The 20,475-nt window shown below is 47.3% G+C and overlaps 1 protein-coding gene across 3 annotated transcripts in view; it reads left to right on the top strand.

The window, feature by feature from the left end:
- The window catches only part of RPAP1 (RNA polymerase II associated protein 1), a 251,935-nt gene that overhangs the window by 139,699 nt on the left and 91,761 nt on the right, over positions 1–20,475 (top strand). For all 3 annotated transcript variants that reach the window (XM_069208759.1, XM_069208760.1, XM_069208758.1), the window contains exon 14: positions 15,390–15,569. In XM_069208759.1, coding sequence (XP_069064860.1) covers positions 15,390–15,569 — 180 coding nt within the window. The remainder of the gene's footprint in view (positions 1–15,389; positions 15,570–20,475) is intronic.

Genomic DNA, 20,475 nt, shown 5'->3' with positions numbered 1-20,475 from the left:
GGTAGGTGGCGGAGTCGAAAGAGGAGTTGACTGTGTTGTAGAGTATGGGGGCGATGGTTGGGCTGGCTTTGTTGTAGATGCGCTGTGGGCAGGGGTCAGAGGGGGATCCGGAGTGGATGGAGTTCATGTTTTTTTCGGTTTCTTCGTGTATGGTGGGGGTCCAGGTGGAGAGTGTGGTGGGGGGTCAAGAGTGGGGGTTGGGTTGGGTGAGTGAGGGGTGTGTGTGGTGAGTGTGGTACGAAGCTGTTGTGGATGTCCAGGATTTTGTGGAGGAAGTAGGGGCTGTGTGTGTGCAGGGTCTGTGTTGCTGGCTTTGGGTTTGGCAAGTTCATTAATGATGGTGAAGAGTTCTTTGCTGTTTTGAGAGTTGTTGTCAAGGCGTGTCTTGTAGTGATCTCTTTTGGCGGTGCGTATGAGTTGGTGATGGGTGCGAATGGTGGTTTTGTGGGTGGAGAAGTTAGTTGTGGAAGGTTCTAGTCGCATAATTTCTCAGCTTAGCGGCATTTGCGTTTGGAGTCTTGGAGTTCAGGGGTGAACCAGGGGCGATCTTGATGTTGCAGGTGGCGATTTGTTTTCTGAGGGGTGCTAGTGTGTTTGCGCAGGTGGTGATCCATTTGGAGAGGTTGTGTGCTCCTGTGTTGGGGTCGTTGGCGTGGGGGGGGTTATGGGCCAATTGGGAGTTTAGTAGTTGTGTGGGGATCTTGTCCCACATGCGGTAGGGTGTGGTGTGTAGACGGTAGTGTGGGGGAGGTTTGGTGAAGGAGAAGTGGGCGCAGTGGTAGTCAGTCCAGAGGAGTTCAGTGGTGTGGGTGTAGGCTTTGTGTTGGCTTGCGGTGAAAATTGCGTTGAACTTGTGTCCTGCTGAGTGGGTGGGTGCGGTGACCAGTTGTTTGAGTCCGAGATTGGTTAGGTTGTCTATGAGGGAGGTAGAGTTGTGGTCTTGTAGGTTTTCTAAGTGAAAGTTGAAATCACCAAGGAGGATGTAGTCTCTGGAGGTGAGGGCGTGCAAGCTGATGGTGTCGGCAATAGTGTCGCAGAAGGCGGGGCGTGGTCCTGGTGGTCTGTAGATTAATGTACCTCTGAGGGTGGAGTTGTTGTTGATGTGGATCAGGAAGTGCATGTGTTCTGTGTTGTTGATAGTGTCTTGGGATCTGGTGGTGACTTTGATGGTGTCCCTGTGTAGGATGGCGATGCCACCATCTGGCCTGTTGAGGCGGTCTTTGCTTTGGAGTTTGTATCCCTTGGGGGTGGCGATGGCTATGTCGGGTTCTGAGGAGGGGTTGGTCCAGGTTTCCGTGAGGAAGGCGATGTCAGGTGAGTGTGATGTGATGAGGTCCCAGAGTTCTATGGCATGTTTGTGAAGGGAGCGGGTGTTGAGGAGCAGGCAGTTGAGGTGGTTGTGGTGGGTGGTGTTGGTGTGGTGTGTGAGGGTGTTGTTGCGGGGTGTGTTCTGGTTGTGGGCTGGTGTGCGGCGGGGTTGGTTGGTGGGGGCAGAGCGGGTGAGTCTTGCGTTGGGGGTTTTGTGTTTGTTGAAGGTGGGGTCGCTATGGTTGGGGTGTGGTGTGGGGGATGAGGAGCAGGAGAAATGACAGGTGTGGCAGGTGAAGGGGCCATGAGTTTGTGTGGGGCTAGATGGGGTGCACGTGGGGTGGGGTCCTGGGTTGAGAGAGTGGAGGGTGAGGGGGGAGTAGGTGTGTCTGAGAGGGCCAGGGGGGACTGGCGCTGGGTGCGGTCTTGGCTGCGCGCGGCCGCAACCGCGGCTGCCGTAAGAGGAGGGGAGGGTGGGAGTGGCAACTGGGAGGAGGGAGGGCTTTATCGAATGAGAAGGCTGGGGGGGTGGGGCCGCAGGGGACGCAGCGGCGGGAGAAAGGAAAACTTAGACAGTGAGAAGCAGCGGGAAAAAGGAATAGAGAATACGGAATGGAGGAGGGGGAAGGGGACGCAGCGGTGGGGAAAAGGAAGAGAAAATACGGAGTGGAGGTGGCGCGGACGGCGGAGCGGGGAGCGACCTGCCTGCAGAAGCAGGGTCAAAGGTTGCTCCCTGTTACCGCGCCGCGGCTGCCATAAGAGGAGGGGAGGGTGGGAGTGGCAGCTGGGAGGAGGGAGGGCTTGTCGAATGAGAAGGCTGGGGGGTTGGGGCCGCAGGGGACGCAGCGGCGGGAAAAAGGAAAACTAAGACGGTGAGGAGGAGGGGGGAGGCGCCACAGGGGACGCAGCAGCGGGAAAAAGGAATAGAGAATACGGAGTGGAGGAGGGGGGAGGCGGGAGGGGCCGCAGGGGATGCAGCGGCGGTAAAAAGGAATAGAGAATACGGAGTGGAGGAGGGGGGAGGCTGCAGGGGACGCAGCGGCGGGGAAAAGGAAGAGAAAATACTGAGTGGAGGTGGCGCGGACGGTGGAGCGGGGAGAGTCTGCGCCCGCGGAAAAGGAAAAGTCGAAACCATTTAAGCTTTCTCCACCACATTCACCGCAGCTTCCTTTTGCACCACAACTTCTCCATCCACCACCACCACCTTCACCACCACACTCTCATACTTATTCACAAGGAGACACTGTAGACCCATGGGACATGTACGACTCTGATCCTATTCCATCTAATGATCCAAATCTCTACCCTACTAGACCATTCCCACCAGAGGATAGTACGGTTTATAACCAAGTCATATCCAGGGCAGCTGCATACCATAGGGTACAAATGCATTCGGAACCTTTAGAAGAGGATTTTCTTTTTAATACACTATCCTCAACTCATAAGCAGTACCAGTGTTAACCAATGCTTCCTGGTATGCTTAGGCATGCTGAAGAAATATTTAAAGAACCAGTTAAAGCTAGGGTTCTAACACTGAGGGTTGACAAAAAATACAAGCTTGCACCAACAGATGCAATTTACATCACACAACAAGTACCAGCAGATTCTATTGTGGTAAGTGCAGCCAGGAAGTGTCTTTGGGGGATTCCCCACCCCCTGACAAAGAAAGCAGAAAATTTGATGCTGCAGGCAAAAGGGTGGCAACACAAGCAGCCAACCAATGGCGTATTGCCAATTCCCAGGCCCTGTTGGCAAGATACGACAGGACACATTGGGATGAGATGCAAGAACTCTTGCAATGCCTACCCAGAGAACACCAAAAGCAGGCGCAGCAAATTGTGGAAGAGAGTCAGGCCATAACAAATAATCAGATTAGGTCTGCTCTAGATGCAGCTGACACTGCAGCTAGAGGAATTAATACCAGCATCACAATTAGACAACATGCATGGTTTAGGCCCTCAGGTTTTAAACCGGAAATACAACAGGCGGTCCTTAATATGCTGTCTAACAAACAGCAACTCTTCGGACCAGAGGTGGACACAACCATTGAAAAACTCAAGACTCTGAGACAGCAAAAGCCATGGGAGCCGTTCATACCACACCATTTCTGGGTTCCTTTTGGAAACCACAATTTAGGGGAGGTTTTAAAACCCATACTGCAGAGGCTTCTGCCTCCCATCGGAAGCAAGGACAGCAGTACTACCCAAGAGCGTCATATAGAGGCTCTTACACAGGGCAAAATTTCAGGGCCAGAGGAAAATTTGCAGCCTCAAAGGGTGCTTCCACACCCACTAAACAATGACTTCCCCAACATCCCACAATCCCATACGTTTCCTGTAGGAGGAAGACTGCAACAATTCCATTCTCGCTGGCAAAACATCACCACAGATCAATGGGGACTCTCAATTATCCGCAATGGTTATTGCCTAGAGCTCATCTCTGCTCCACCAAATATTCTCCCTCGTTGTCACAGACTCTCTCCAGAACACACTATTATATTAAAACAAGAGTTACAATCTCTATTACTCAAGGGGGCAATAGAAATAGCTCCCATCTCACAGCAAGGGACAGCAGTGTATTCCTTCCTTATACCAAAGAAGGATGGTACTCTCCGACCCGTTCACGATCTCAGACCTCTTAATCTATATATCCTGTCAGAACATTTTCATATGGTCACTCTACAGGAAGTCATTCCCCTGCTACAAAAACAAGATTACATGACCGCGTTAGATCTAAAAGACTCTTCCTTCCTCATACCCATACATCCAGCTCACCCCACGTATTTAAGGTTCGTAATATCAGGCAACCACTACCAATTCAAAGTACTACCCTTTGGAGTAACAACAGCACCAAGAGTGTTCATAAAATGTCTAGCTGTGGTAGCGGTACACCTCAGAAGACGCCACATATATGTCTTCCCTTATCTTGACAATTGGTTAATAACTCTAGCACCATTCTAAAATGCCAACAACACACACAATACACAATAGATACCCTACACACATATATGTTCACAATCGATTACCAGAAATCTCATCTTCAGCCAGCACAAATTCAACCTATCTAGGCGCAATTCTTAATACTCTTCCAGCATTAGTGTACCCAAATCCCCAACGGATACAGGCTGTTCAATACTTCAAATCACAAATGCAGGTCAATCAAACTTACACAGTAAGATTTGTCATGTAACTATTGGGAATGATGGCATAATTCATAGCAATAGTACCACATGTGAGCTAAACATGAGACCACTGCAACAGTGTCTATCACAACAATGGTCTCAGGCACAGGGTCGGTTACAGGATCTAGGGCCAGATGTACGATGCTTTTTGCATGGCGCAAACAGCAAAATTAGCTGTTTGTGCCATGCAAAAAGCACATCGCGATGTTCATTCCCATTTTTCGAGTCGTTAACCTGGTTACTGACTCATCAAAATGGGAATGCGACTTGCAAATAGGAAGGGGTGTTCCCCTTCCTATTTTCGATTTGCATCGCAATGTAGAATTGCTTTGTGACCGCGAATGCGGTCGCACCCATTCGCAAAAGGGAAGGGGTCCGATGGGACCCCTTCCCCTTTGTGAATGGCCCTGAAAAAATGAAACAGAAACGTTTCATTTTTTTCGTTTGTGTTGCTACTGGTTTTCCTTTAAGGAAAACGGGCTGCAAAACAAAAAAAAAACTGCTTTATTAAAAAGCAATCACAGACATGGTGGTCTGCTGTCTCCAGCAGGCCACCATCCCAGTGAGTGCTGCGAATCGGAAGGGGGTCGCAAATTGCGACCCACCTCATTAATATTAATGAGGTGGATCTTTGCGACCCCCTTCCGATTCGCAGATGGTGTCAGGGACACCATCCAGCATCTGGGTTTGCAACTCTCAAATTGCGAGTCTCTCAGACTCGCAATTTGAGAGTCGCAAATTCGGAAATTCGGATTTTGCTACATCTGGCCCCAAGTGTTGTTAGACCACCAAACTTACCAATCTCTGCAATGGTGGAATCACAACAACTTAATAAAGGGGCTGCCATTTCAAGACCCAGTGCCACAGACCACAATCACAACAGATGCGTCAATGAGAGGTTGGGGAGCCCATCTCAACAATCTAACAATACAAGGGGAATTGGACTCAATACAAAAAACGTACCACATAAACCACTTCTAATTATTAGCGGTGTTCTTAGCCATCAAGGTATATATATCAACCACAGATTATACACAAAACAGTCTTCATAAGAACAGACAACATGACAGCAATGTATTATCTGAAAAAACAGGGGGGAACATACTCATCCCAATTGTCCCTTCTAGCTCAAACAATATGGAAATGGGCAATTGACAATCACATTCACCTGCTAGCGGAATACATCCCAGGAATACACATCCAGCTAGCGGACCAACTAAGCAGGGCACAGCAACAAATACACGAATGGGAGATTCACCAACAGGTAATTCAATATTATTTTCAAATGTGGAAAACACCAAACATAGACCTTTTCGCAAAATGCCAAAACTTCGCAACAAGAAATCCACACCCTCAGTCCAAGGGCAATGTTCTATGGATCAACTGGTCAGGGATATTTGCTTACGCTTTTTCCCCTCTCCTGTTAATTCAGTTTCTGGTCAACAAAATGTGTCACACTTCCCTCACCATGATATTCATAGCTCCCACGTGGGCACGCCAACACTGGTATACAACACTCCTAGATCTGTCAATAGTACCACATCACACAAGCTTCCAAACAGACGTGTTAACTCAGAACAGAGGTCAATTTAGGCATCCTAATCCAAGTGTGCTCAGTTTAGCGATTTGGCTCCTGAAGTCATAGAATTTGGATACCTACAACTTCCATTAGAATGTATGAACGATCTAAAACAAGCATGTAAACCATCAACCAGATAGTGCTATGCAAAAAAATGGAAACGGTTTGTGTACTACTGTCAACCTAAAAATATAAATCCACTTAAAGCATCAGTACAAGATATTGTGTGTTATTTGCTTTATTTACAAAAAGCAAATCTTGCCTTTTCCTCTAATAAGTTTAATCTAACAGCCATATCAGCCTACCTACAAAACATACAACATACCTTTCTGTTTCCTGTCATAAAAGTATTTATGGAAGGACTTAAATGTATTATTCCGCCCAGAACTCCACGAGCTCCAGCATGGAATCTTAATATTGTACTCACAAGACTTATGGGTCCCTCTTTCGAGCCCATGCACTCTTGCGCTATTCAATTTCTAACATGGGAGGTTGCTTTCTTTGTAGCAGTTACTTCTTTGAGAAGAGTAAGTGAAATTCAGGCATTTACTCTAGAAGAACCTTTTTTCCAAGTACACAAACACAAAGTAGTACTTAGGACAAATCCAAAATGTTTGCCTAAAGTGGTTTCACCTTTTCACATTAATCAGTTAGTGGAATTGCCTGTCTTCTTTCCACAGCCAGACTCTACTGCTGAAAGAGCTCTACACACTCTTGATCTTAAAAGAACTCTAATGTATTATGTAGATAGAATAAAGGACTTTAGGAACACTATACAACTTGTTGTTGCTTTCCAACAACCTCATAAAGGTAATTCCATTTAAAAAAAAGTATTAGCAACATGGATTGTAAAATGTATTCAAACATACTACCTTAAAGCAAAAAGGCAGCTATTAATAACTCCAGAAGCTAATTTCACTAGGAAAAAGGGTGCCTCCATGGCATTCTTAGGAAATATATGTATGGCAGATATATGCAAAGCAGCCACATGGTCCACACCGCATACATTCACAAAGCTTTACTGTGTGGATGTGTTATCTAGACAACAAGCCAATGTTGGACAAGCAGTTCTAAAAACACTATTTCACACTACTTCAACTCCTATGGGCTAACCACCGCTTACTTGGGAGGAGAACTGCTTTTTAGTCCATGCACAGCCTGTGTATCTGCAGCTACACATGCCACCGAACGGAAAATGTAACTTACCCAGTGTACATCTGTTCGTGGCATGTAGTGCTGCGGATTCACATGTGCCCTCCCTCCTCCCCGGGAGCCTGTAGTCATTGTTGTACTTATTTGTACATATTTGTATACATTTGCATGAACATCTTATTTACTTTTTCTACATCTATAGTTGTTGTACACAATCTTTCACTCCTTACTTCACCCTCCTCCGGGAAAACAATCTAACAAAGGAGTCGATGCCCTTGCACACAATAACCGAGAGGAGGAGTCACTCGATCCCGTGACTCGAAAAAAGACTTCTTCAAAGAAAAATAACTTGTAACACTCCGAGCCCAACACTAGATGGTGAGATATGCACAGCATGTGAATTTGCAGCACTACATGCCACGAACAGATGTACACTGGGTAAGTGACATTTTCCATATATATATATATATTTGCTTACCCAGGTCCCAGGATTATTGGGTTGCCCCATTTTGGTAAAACATTTAGGATAATGCAGCAAAACAGTTGAGCTTGGCTAGGGAAAGAGACCAGAGGAATCGAGGTTCTGAAGGAAATCAGAATGTGGTTTGCTTCTGCAGACCTAAAGCACTGTTTTTGACTAGTTGTTTTGCAGGCAGTGTACTATACAGACCCTCTGCAAAGTCACAGAGGTGGGGCAAGAAAAGAGAAGAAGATAAGGTCTTCGTATGATGAAAATAATTACTGGCCAGGAGTCTGAAAGCCTCTTAAAGAAGGCATAGCATTATATGTTTTCCCTGTTCAATCAAAAAAACAGTGTTTGGACTACTGATCAGTGTATTCTAGCCTCTATAAGATTGAATGCATAAACAGGAACATTAGTAACTAATTGTGGTATTGTAAGTGAAAAGTACAAATATTGTATTGTATTTTTCTTTAAAATTGTTGTGTTTGCTTAAGTTGTTAGAATTCCATGGATCTAAGGTTCTGCCTAGAGAGACAGTTAGAGTGGGGAATCTTAGAAGAGTGCTGTACAAGTTCTTCCTGTTGTGCTGCATTGGATTCTGGCCAGTCCCCCACAGCTGCCTCCAAACCTTCCTAGTCTTACTTTTCCTCACCAGGGACCATTCAAAGGCAGGATTCGCCATCACCGGCTCCGCTGGCAGTCCATCATGTTAGACAGGTGGCTTTTGCAGAGAGTCCAAAGAGGCTACTCCCTCCCTTTCAAAACTGCCCCTCTGTCTATGCCACCATGTTGTGATCGGATGATGGAGGATCACTTGGCACTTCTCCGCGAGGATGTTACAGCCCTCTTGGCCAAGCCACAGTGAGGGTCCCTGTGCCAGAAGTAGGTTGTGATTGTTAGTCCTGCTACCTTCTACTGCCCAGAAAGGACAAGGGCCTCCACCCTATCCTAACCTTCAGTCCCTCAATCTCTTCTTCAGGAAGAAGTTCAGAATGCTCATTCTAGCTCTGGTTCTTTGTGTCCTGGACCCAGGAGACTGGATGGTAGCGTTGGACTTGCAGGACGCTTACTTCCACATTCCCGGTCATGCCTGCCCACAGACATTACTTGCGGTTCAAAGTAGGCCACAAGCATTTTCAAAGCTCCCCTTTGGACTTATCAGTGCCCCTCAGGTGTTCACCAAGGTGATGGTGGTGGTCGCAGCTCATCTGTTCAAGACAGGCTTGCCGCAGGCTGTCGTCTCCCAACTCCAGACTACGGCGGACTTCCTGTATTCACTGGAGTTCACTAAAACCATGCCAAAGTCACACCTGACTCCCTCTCAGATGCTCCCTTTCATCAGAGCTGTTCTGGACACAGCCCAGTTTCGGGCTTATCCTCCCGAGCGGCGAGTCCAGGATAATCAGGCTATGACACTGATGTTTCGGCCTCTATCCTGGATTTTGGTGAGAATGACTCTGATGCTGCTGGGCCTTATGCCCTCCTGCATCCTGCTGGTGACACATGCCAGATGGCATATGCGGGCTCTGCAGTGGGACCTAAATTTCCAGTGGGTGCAGCATTGGGTCCAGATCTCGGAGGGAACCGTGCAAGATCTGCAGTGGTGGCTAACATAGCACGACTGGGTCACAGGCAGATCCCTCCTCCTTCCCCAACCAGATCTGACAGCAGTGACAGATGCCTTACTTCTGCAATTGGGTAGCCCCGCTGGAGAGGTGGAGATCAGAGGTAATCTGGTCTCTGGCGGAGCCCGGCCTCCACATCAACCTGTTGATGCTATGGGCAATCAGACTTGCATTGAAAGCATTTCTTCCCTCTCTTAAAGAGAAATTAGTGCCATGTGGTACTGCAACAAGCAGGCAGGTTGTGGCCGTGGATCTTTTTTCAAGAGGTTCTGCACCTCTGGACGTGGCTGGAACACCAGACGAGGTCTTGGGTGGTTTAGCATCTGGAGGGCTCTCTGAACACCAGAGCGGACAAACTCAGCCGACAAAGCTTGGTTGATCAAAAATGGCATCTCCGTCTGGAGGTGGCACAAGGTCCCTTTCAGCAGTGTGGAGAGCATTTTTAGATCTATCTGCCTGCGCAGAGAACTCGCAATGTCAGCAGTATTGTGCATTGGAGTTTCCAAGTTGGCACTTGCTCGGTGACGCTTTTCGTCTTCAGTGGAGCTCAGGCCTTGTGTATGCCATTCCGCCCATACCACTTCTGCCCAGAGTTCTCAAGAAGATCAAGAACGACCGGGCCCAAGTAATCCTTGTGGCTCCAGACTGGGAACAAAGAGTCTGGTATCTTGAGCTATTGAGCATGGCCATTAATGCTCTGATCAGACTGTCCTTTCGGGAGGATCTTCTGTTGCAGCAGTAGGGGAGGGTTTTCCACCAAACCAGTGCAGTCTCTGCCTTTTTGCATGGAAATTGAGCGGTGGCAGTTTACAGCTTTTGACTTTCCGTCCGCAGTCTGTAATGTTATCTTGACAGCCAGGCATCCCTCAACCTACACTGTCCACAAAACAGTGTACACCTGTCTTTGGAAGAAATCTGTGGCTTGGTGCACAGACAAGTCTGTTGACTGCCTCTCTGCCCCTCTCTCTGAGGATCTGTTGTTTATACTTTCGTTGGCCCAGCAGGGCTCTGCTTTGAGCACTCAAAGATTATTTATCTGAAACCTGTGCTTTCTTATGGCTGCCTGATCAGCCTTCTTTGTTTAAATCTCTTATTTTTAATAGGTTCCTTAAAGGCCTTACTCGTATGTTTCCTCCTTCGCCAGTGGGATTTGAATTTGCTCCTTTTAAGCCTCTACACAATTGTCTTCTCAGGCTTCTCACTATGAAATCAGCCTTCCTTGAGGCCATTACATCTGCCTGCAGGGTCAGTGAGCTGCAGGCATTGTCATCTAAGGCACCCTACCTTTCCATTTATCCTGTGAAAGTGGTGCTTCGCACATGGGCCTCCTTTCATCGAAAGTGGTTATACCCTTTCATGTAGGCCAATACATCAACTTGCCTACTTTTTACGCACCCCCACATCCTTCTAGGGAAGAGGAGAGACTCTACCACCTGGACCCAGAAAGAACATTGACGTTCTACCTTGATCGTACCAAAGAGTTCCGGGTGGATGATCAAATCTTAGTGGGTTATGTGGGTGTGAAGAAAGGTTGGGCGGTGTAGAAGAGAACCTTCTCCAGCTGGATCGTACTCTGCATTAAAATGTGTCATACATTGGCTAAGAAGCTACCCCCTGAGGACTTGCTTGCTCATTCTACCAGAATTAAAGCTGCAACCACTGCAATAGCACGCAGAGCTCCAGTCCTTGACATCTGTCAGGCGGCAACGTGGACATCTCTGCACACATTTACCAAGCACTACTGCCTGGACTGTCGAGTCTGTAGGGATGGGCACTTTGCCCGTACGGTTCTGCAGGACTTTGTAGTGTGATCTTAGTTCGCAGGCCTACCTCTGGGGATGATATTGCTTAGATATCTATTCTAAGGTAAGGAATCTGCAACTAGATGTCTTTATCAGATGGACAAGTTACCTTCGGTAATGCCTTATCTGGTAGAGACAATATTTAGTTGCAGATTCCTTAACGACCCACCCATTCTCCCTGCTCTGAAAACTGATTTCTAGGGCCAGGGACACCCCTTTCAGGACCCTAGTTTTGATGCACCGGTGGTCATTGTTCTTCATGGCTCTGCACTTCTGGTGTGGAAAATCGTAAAAGGAAACTGCTGTCAGCACACCGGGGTGGTGCCTATGTAGGACCTTAACAACACAAAAAGGATGATGGACGGAGTGCTGAACAATGCAAACACTCACCCCGAGTCACAGATCTGGGTTTAATCCATCGTTCTTTTGCTCACCATGCCACCCCAGTTTGGACCCAGCCATATGCAAATCAGTCTTGACCCTGTTCCTCATGGGAACAGTCCAGCCTAAACTGCCAAGCCAGGTCCTCCCTGGACCCGAAACAAGCATCCTGGGACCGGTTTTGGGGTTTCACCCCTCATCAGCCAGGCTAGCTTGAATCCAGTGGCATGGGAAGCACGGGACCCACGTCTGGGCATACCCTTCCCACTTAGGGCGACATTAGCAACACAAAAAGGATGATGGACGGAGTGCTGACAATGCAAACACTCACCCCCTGTCACAGATCTGAGTTTAATCCATCGTTCTTTTGCTCACCATGCCACCCCAGTTTGGACCCAGCCATATGCAAATCAGTGTTGACCCTGTTCCTCATGGGAACAGTCCAGCCCGAACTGCCAAGCCAGGTCCTCCCTGGACCGGAAACAAGCATCCTGGGACCGGTTTCAAGGTATCATCCTTCTTCAGCCAGGCTAGCTTGATTCCAGTGGCACAGTGAGCAAGGGACCCACGTCTGGGCATACCCTTCCCACTTAAGGACTGATCTCAAATGTTTTTTAAGGAAAGGCATTATGTATATAGCTTTGAGGCAGTTCAGTTCAAGACCATTTTAAAGAGAAGAGTTGGCAAGGGATATCGGACTCAGGGTTTCACTATCCTCTATTTTAGTAGAAAAAATGGCATTGCAGGAACACCATGGAACCCACCTGTTTTTTTTACCCTTTGACAGTGCTGAACATATCTAAGACTGCTCCATATGTTGCGGCAAAGACGGTGTAATTAAAGTTGAAATATGAGAGAAGGCACACAAGAGATGTTGTTGGGTTGTAGTCACACAGCCTGTTTAATCAAATCTAGGCTCTCTGGTCTGTTTTGCACAAACCTAGCAATGATGCCATGAGCCCTGGTTCAAATAAGGAAAATAGCCCCTTTAACGTATGTTAGAATAGTAAAAGACAGCAATTTACAGTGTTCCCTAGGCCCCTCAGGTCTCTGAGCCCCGGTGCACTACACCTACTGCACCAGTAGTGGCTACGCCCACAGTGCTCTGCAGTCTTTCACGAGGGATGTCTCTCTTGTTCAGAACACAAGACTGCTGTTACTTTCTGCTCTTAGATCAACTTTGATTGCATGCAGTTCTTTCATTTACATGGATTTTGATTTTGATGGCAAGTATTGGCGGTGACCTTGTCAACGGATGGCAAATACTTTTTGTAAGCTCTCTTTTACTGAGCAAAGACATGGCTTATGTGGAGTGGAGGAGGCATTGGTATTCCTAGGCCAAGTCAGTGGACAGGAGCAGAAATGTTTGTGAATTGCTCCTTGGCAAAGTAAGTTTTATGCTTTTTCTCTGAATTGAAAGAAAAACGTTGCAAATCTAACCTGAATAAAGATGTAGTTCCATAGCTTCAGAACATTATCTTTTTACTGTTTTGAATTCAGACTCAGAGGAGCCGTTGACTTCTGATGTTGTGCTAACCACCAAGAATGGGCAGTAAGGGGGTCATTTTGACCTCAGCAGTCTTTTGACAAGACCGCAGAGGGACCGCTGTGCTGAAGACTGCCAGTAGTGGCAGTTTTCCGCTCGGCGTAATATGATTGCTGGCAGCCCTCCGTCCTTTTTCGGACGGAGAGCCCCCAGCAGCCATACTGGCGGACGGTGGGGAAGTGGAGGTTGCTCCACCTCCACCACACCGTCAACAGAACACCGCCCACCAAATCACGTCCTGTGATTTGGCGTGGCGGTGTTCTGTTGACGGTGTGATGGCGGCGGAGCAGCCCCCATGGATCCCGTCCCCTCCCGGAGGATCAACGGACCAGGTAAGTTGATCATCCGTTAGGGGAGGGGGGCGTGGGAGAGTTGTGTGTTGTGTGCGTGCATGGGGGTGTGCGTGTGTGTATGTAGAGGGGGTGTATGAGTGCGTGTATGCATGCGGGGGTGTTGTGTGTTTGGAAATGAGTGCGTGTCTGTCTGTATGTATGTATATCTGTATGGATGTGTGCGTGTATGTCTGAATGAGGGTGTGCGTGTATGACTGTGTGTGTGGCAGTTGGCATGTATGTTGGTGTGTGTGCGGGTATGTGTGTTGGTGGTGCCTGCGTGCGTGTCCGGTGTATATGTGTAAGGTAATGTTGGGGTAGGGGTGGGGAGGGGGGTCCTGCCACCTTTGGCAGGGGTGGTGGGGGGTGTAGGGGAAGGACTCGGGGTGGGGGAGACCCCTATCAGTGCCAGGGAAGGAATTCCCTGCCACTGATAGTGCTTACTGCCATGGATTTCATGGCGGTTCCAAACCCCATGAAATCCATGGCGGTCAGCCGGGTCATAATACCGCCAGCGGTATTGTGACGACCACCGGGCTGGAGACCCAGGTCTCCAGCCCAGCGGTCGTCTCCGCCCTGGCGGGCGGAACGGAGAAGTGGCGGATGACCATGGTCATAATTTCAAAATTTTTACCACCAGCCTGTTGGCGGTAAGACCGCTGCTTCTCCGCCGACCGCCAGGGTCGTAATGACCCCCTAAGTCTCTTAAGTACGCTGGTAATCTTACTGTCACAGCGGCATCCATTACGGGTGTGATAAGGCTCAGTTTATTGTTTCTTGCTAGAATGAATGCCTGTGCCCAAAGCACTACTTTGAAGCCTGCAGCTGGTGCAAATTAATGTTGACACACCCAATACAAAAGCTGCCTAGTCCTTATTCCATTACTTACCTCTTTAATCCACTACCAGACACCCCCTGCCCCTTTATCTCACTCTTGCAGGTTCATGCTTTCTCCCTCCATTATGTTTTTTTTCATCTTTCTCTTCCTACTGTCTTTCTGTTTTGTTTGTTTTTTCCTCTCTTTTCTCCTAGGTAAATGCCTGGTGCAGTAAAATAAGTGCCAGTCTCCAAAAAAGAGAGCTGGCTGCCCCCCACCAGCAACCACTGGCTTAGATTAAGAACTGGACAGCTGCATTTCTGAAGCTGTACCAGGTGACTAGGGTGGTAATGGAGTTGGTAGCACAAATTGTGTTGTCACAGTGTTGCAGAACTCTGATTCTGGAATGTGTTGCTGATTCCATACTGACTCATTCTTCTTTATGATGATTCTAAGTCTGTGTTTTTATGAAGGACAAGTTGATGTTGTAAAGGTGATGAGCTAGCTTTGTGAACTTTGTGAATCCTTCTAGGGCTGTGTTTGACAGTCATAACTGCATGCAAAAGTGGGTGTGCGTTGTTGAGATTCAGTTTTGGGCGCATTGGGCTTAGCTTAGCTGCTGGACATCAGTGTTTGGATGAGAAGTGCTAGATTTGAGACATTTAGTATCTCACAACTGGCGGTTTCAGATAGGCCTTGTGCTGCATTATGTGCTTGCTGGGTGTTTTTATCTTTTAAAAGCACTATAATTAGAAGTGTCATACAAAATGTAATTTGAACCTAAAAAACGTTTACGTTGTTCTGATAAAACTCTGAATCACTCTGTGCAATTAACTGTTGATCATAAGGAAGGAATGCTTTCGACAAGATAGAAGTCGTAAATGAAGCTCCACTTACTTAGGAAAAGTGATTAGTAGACAGACATCAGACCTAGTGCTGTGAACTATAGATGTTCATTTCATTGAGCTTTCTGCTCCAAGTTGAGTAATGTTGCTAACAAAATTGTCTGCTGGTCAAACAGAATGCCAAACTATCAATTTGTAATCCTTAATAGCTAGTTACAGAGCAATCTGCAAAACTATCAGGGTTCGTAAAGCTTACATTTGTTTTAGGTGCATTTTTTCATAGTGTTATATTGAAAATCTATGATGTAAGAGTACCTATCAGTAATGTGAACTCCTATGATGTCTTTTTTTTCTGCAGGTCATGGATTGCCCAAGACTTATGGAGACAGTCATTCAGAACTTCCTACCAGCACAGTGGAATTGTCCAGCTGACAAAGATGGAACCCTACTCACATGTCTATATGGCATACCTTGTGCTGGTGCTATGAAGCTGCTTAGAGTTTTGGCATCCTCTGGCCGGAACCTATGTGCAAGATTGGTAAGGGGTCATATAAAATCTTTGTTCTGATCACAGAATCAAGTATGCAGTTATTGATGCATGTGATTATTTCAGCAGAGGAATGGATTGTTGTATAGTAGAAGATTTGTAATAATTGCTCTTAAAAGATTATTGGAAAAGTACAAATGGCAGGTAAACAATGACCTGGTTTAGCAAGCTGTAGTCAGATGCTGCATTAAACCTCGGCAGACACCCAGACTGCTTTCCTTTAAGGAGCTGAGTGTATGGATTCAGTAGCAAGGTGATCCACGGTTCCCTCCCTCCCCTCCCACTGCACTGCTTCTGCTGCTGGGTCCAAACTGCCCCAGCCTTGACTGATTGAAGGTTAATGGTTGATGCCTAGAAAGTTAGCAGAGAACTGGGCAAATATCATCTAACATGGAGCAATATGCTGTCCATAACGCACACCCGCAGTTCGCTCTTTATTCATCTTGGCATGTTTGTATAGACTGGCTCGTAGTCGGGACTGTACAGCTCCTTTAAACTAAGCAGAGCAATTAATGGGACTCAACACACTCGTCTGATTGCAGCTCATCTTCGAAGATCAGAGGTGTCAGTCTTCCCCTATTGCAACAACTTCCTGTTGAAAGCGGACTCGCCCCAGGCAGTTGTCTCTCACCTCCAGACTACAGCAAACCTCATGCTCTTGCTGGGGTTCAATATGAACATGCCAAAGTCACACCTAACTTCCTTTCAGATGCTCCCTTCCATCGGAGCTGTTCTGGACACAGTGCAGTTTTGGGCTTATCCTCCTGAGTGGTGAGTCCAGGATATTCAGGCTCTGATACCAATGTTTCAGCCTCTATCATGGGTTTAGGGGATACGGACTCTGAGGCTGCTGGGCCTCATGACCTCCTGCATCCTGCTGGTAAAACATACCCGATGGCATATTCGGGCTCTGCAGTGGGATCTGAAGTTTCGATGGGCACAGCATCAGGGGAATCTCCCCTACATGGTACAGTTCTCAGAATGATGTGCGAAAGATCTGCAGTGGTGGCTAACAAATTGGGTTAGGGGCAGATCCCTTTCCCTTCCCCAACCAGATCCCACAGTAGTGACAGATGCGTCACTCCTGGGATGAAGCGGCCATCTGGGATAGGTCAAGATCAGAGGACTCTGGTCTCTGGCAGAATCCGGACTTCACATCAACTTGCTGGACCTCTGAGCGATCCGACTGGCACTGAAAGCATATCTACCCTCCATCAAGGAAAGGTGTTAACGGACAACTCCGCCACCATGTGGTACTGCTACAAACAGGGCGGTATGGGGTTGTGGACCTTTGTCAAGAGGATCTGTGTCTCTGGACATGTTTGGAACATCAGAGCCTATCTTTGTTGGTTTAACACCTGGCAGGTTGTCCGGACGCCAAGGTGGACAAATTCAGCCAAAGATGAATAGTGGATCACAAATGGCATCTCCATCCGGAGATGATGCAAAGTTTCTTTCAGCAGTGGGGAGAGCCCTGGTTAGATCTGTTCGCCACCACAGAGAACGTACAATGTCAGCACTGTTGTGCCGTGGAGTTTCCAAGGCAGCTCTTGCTTGGAGTCGCTTTTCATCTCGAGTGAAGCTTAGGCCTCCTGTGCGCCTTTCCACCCATGCCACTTCTGCCCAGAGTTCTCAAGAAGAGTAAGGTCAACTGGGCTCAAGTAATCCTTGTGGCTCTAGACTGAGCAGGGAGAGTCTGGTATCCTGAGCTACTGAGCATGGCAATCGATTCTCCACTCAGGTGGCCCCTTTGGGAGTATCTTCTGTCACAGCAGCAGGAGAGGGCTTTCCACCCCAACCTGTCCAATCTCTGCCTTCTTCAGTGAAAATTGAGAGGCTCCGGTTGACAACTTTTGAACCCCTTCCCCCAAAGTGTACAATGTCATCTTGACAGCCAGGCATTTCTCCACCAAGACAGTATAATACTGTTGGAAAAACTTTGTGGCCTAGTGTTCTGACAGAAATGTTGATGCCCTTTCTGCTCCCCTTTCTCAGATTCTTCTCCTCATTCTCTCTCTTGCCCAGCACGGCTCTGCTCTCGTAACTCTTAAAGGTTATCAGTCTGCTATATCTGCATTTCTCAAATTACATGATCAGCCCTCTTTTTTTAAATTTCCTATTGTACATAGGTTCTTGAAGGGTTTAGCTCATCTTTTTCTCCCCTGCCTCAGTGGGACTTGAATCTTGTTCTCACATTCTCGCTATGCGCCCCCTTTGAGCCACTTCACAGTTGTGTTCACCATTAAAATGTTCCTTGTTCCTCTAGTGTATGTTTGATAATTATTGCCAGATGCTCTAATGCCATTTGAAAGAGAAAAAAGAAGAGTGGCAGATACCCTTGTAGATGTAAAAATCTTTTGTGCATATTTACAGTGTGTTGATATGGGGTGGCTCCTCCATTAGGGCAGAGGAGCATCGCCCACCTGCCAGCAGCAGCAGGAGCTGCAACCTTTAGAAACAAAACAAAAATAAACGCTGTTTATTTTTGTTTTGTTTCTAAAGGGACGGGGCCATGGGGGTGACGAGCATGGATGGGAGTGCATAGAGCAAACATATGTTTGGCCAGCTGTCTCGGGCCAGCCAAACATCCATGCGCACGAGGGCTCTCGCCAACCTGACACTGTGGTGCTGGGTTGGAGAGATCCTGCGCAGGCTCCCAGTCTGTGCTGGAGCACCCAGACGCGGCGCTGCAGCCAATCATGACGCTGCTTTTTGCAGTGTCATGGTTGACGCAGGGCAGGCTGGGAGCCTGTGCCTAGAGTGCAACAGCGGCGACGCAGGAGCAGCACGGCGACGAGGTAAGTAATTTTTATAAACATTTTTTATATATAGACATTTGTTTGGCCTCCACCCGCTCGCCCCGCCACCATGCCAAGTCGCCAGCCGCGACTGGTGTTGATGCTGTTAGTGATTGGTACAACTAGAAAACCTTTTGGATGGTGTGCCGGCCAAGGCCAGCCCTTTCCATTGTTCTGAAAAAGTAACACCATCAGACTCAGTCAAAGATCTTCTGAGCGTCAAGGGACCAGGCCAGCTTTTCATCCATATTTTTGCATACTTGCCTCATGAAATGCAAGATCTTCCTCGTGTGGTACTTGATGTTCTCAGAGAGACAAAAAGACCACGTAGGTTCTATGTGTACATGCTGGGATTATCCTTTGAAGCAGGATATCTGTTTGTGTGCGTCCTTTAGGACTTTACATAGAAGAGGGGCTAACCACAGCAGTCGTAATCTCATTAATTTGAGTCGGGAAGCCATCCTGCCCGATGCTTTCCCTGGATTTGAGCTTATTTAGAGCTAATTTAGCTCTGGAAGAAAAGGAGTTCTGGTTATATCTTGCTCTCACTAAGCTCAGCAGAGTTGCAGGTGTCACTGAATTGTGGCATAGAGTAGTGAAATGCTAATATTTCGCTTCCAATTATTTTTGTTTGATCTAGGCTTCCTGCAGGATCATCGCTGAGGGGCTCATCATCGAACCTCAAACAGATGTGAAAAGAACCTGGGGGAAAGGATATGGAGTGTTAATTCAAGTCCATTTAGTCTTTCAGTTGCTGACGTAGGGGCTGTTTCTCTGTAGGCATTCTGTATTTTAGGGTATTCATCCTGCATCTTCTGCCGGTGGGGGGCTACTGATGCAAAGTTAAGGACCAATATTACTAGGCCGTTTTAGGAGACATTCTCTTCCATTAGCTCACAAGACTCAATAACTTGGGTAGCATGCGTTTGTTGATCAACCAGCTGTCTATTATAGAACGTGTTCTGTAAATATGGGACAAGAATATGCAGTCTTTCCACTAGATGCAGTATTCTCCATCCCCCGGGGTCCGCCGCATTACATTTTGGGTCCCATGTCTGAGGTATGGTATGGCTCCAGGGACACCATGCCCCAGGGCCCGATGCATACCAGTGTCCTAGTTACCCCATCCCCAGTGACATTATTGTTCCCTGCCCAGCAGAAGGCATCATTGTATCCACCCGGAAGGAGCGGAAAGGTTTCTGCTGGGTGGGAGCAGAAATCTATCGCCCTGCCTGCACTTGAAGAAATTGAGAGGGAGCAGAGGATTGCTGATGCCCGGTGGGAGCACAAAAAGGAGCAGCTCCTACCAGGCGGGCTAAAACTAATGAAGCCAGCTCCCGCCTGCACCCACAAAGCACCCACAATGGATGCTGGTAAGGGAGCCAGAAGGGCTGTGGGGGCCATGGGCCTTTCCTTGCGACCCCCAACAAAAAAAGCATGCTGTAGGTGTCCTGGTGGATTTGAGACACCCCAAAAAACTAAAATAAACAAAGAGAAAGCGGGGAGTGAGTGGCCAGAGCAACTTATTTATTATTCACTAATCTTGGCAAGGAGCTCCCCATAATACCCTTCGTGGTCTAATTTACATATTCTGCTGCATGGCGGTGCTCCAGTCTGAGTAGGGGGTACCACCAGCATGTGTTTAGAGTTTTGTGAGGGGATCTTCCGATGGTTTTTAGAACATGACCTCGGTAAAAGCTATGATATTTATAAGCATTCCTAGAGCTGAAGCTTTTGTACGTCACCTTGGGAATGCAGGGACCCCTTGTGGTTGGTCTTATTGCTGCATTATGTGGTATGAAGAGCGTAAAAGAGAGTCTGATAGATATGTGATGTTGTTTTGAATACAAATGCGTTAGTTAACTATTATTAACAAATGTTGCAATGCTTGTTATTATGGATGAATATATTTTAATATGGTTTTGAAATCTATTGTTTTTTGTATGATTATTAACCTGTCAAACTTGTTTTGTTCAAGATAGTTATCTTTTGATAAAGCAAATAGGCTTACCTTTTATATAGATGTTCCTACCCCCCCCCCACAGTGCTAATAGGCTTGTCTTTATAAATTGATATTGTGTTCCCTTGACAAGGGCAAC

The sequence above is a fragment of the Pleurodeles waltl genome, chromosome 9 (assembly GCF_031143425.1).
Source record: "Pleurodeles waltl isolate 20211129_DDA chromosome 9, aPleWal1.hap1.20221129, whole genome shotgun sequence".
Taxonomy (NCBI): domain Eukaryota; kingdom Metazoa; phylum Chordata; class Amphibia; order Caudata; family Salamandridae; genus Pleurodeles; species Pleurodeles waltl.
The sequence above is the reverse complement of the archived record's forward strand: the minus strand, read 5'-3'. Positions and strand labels throughout refer to the sequence as shown.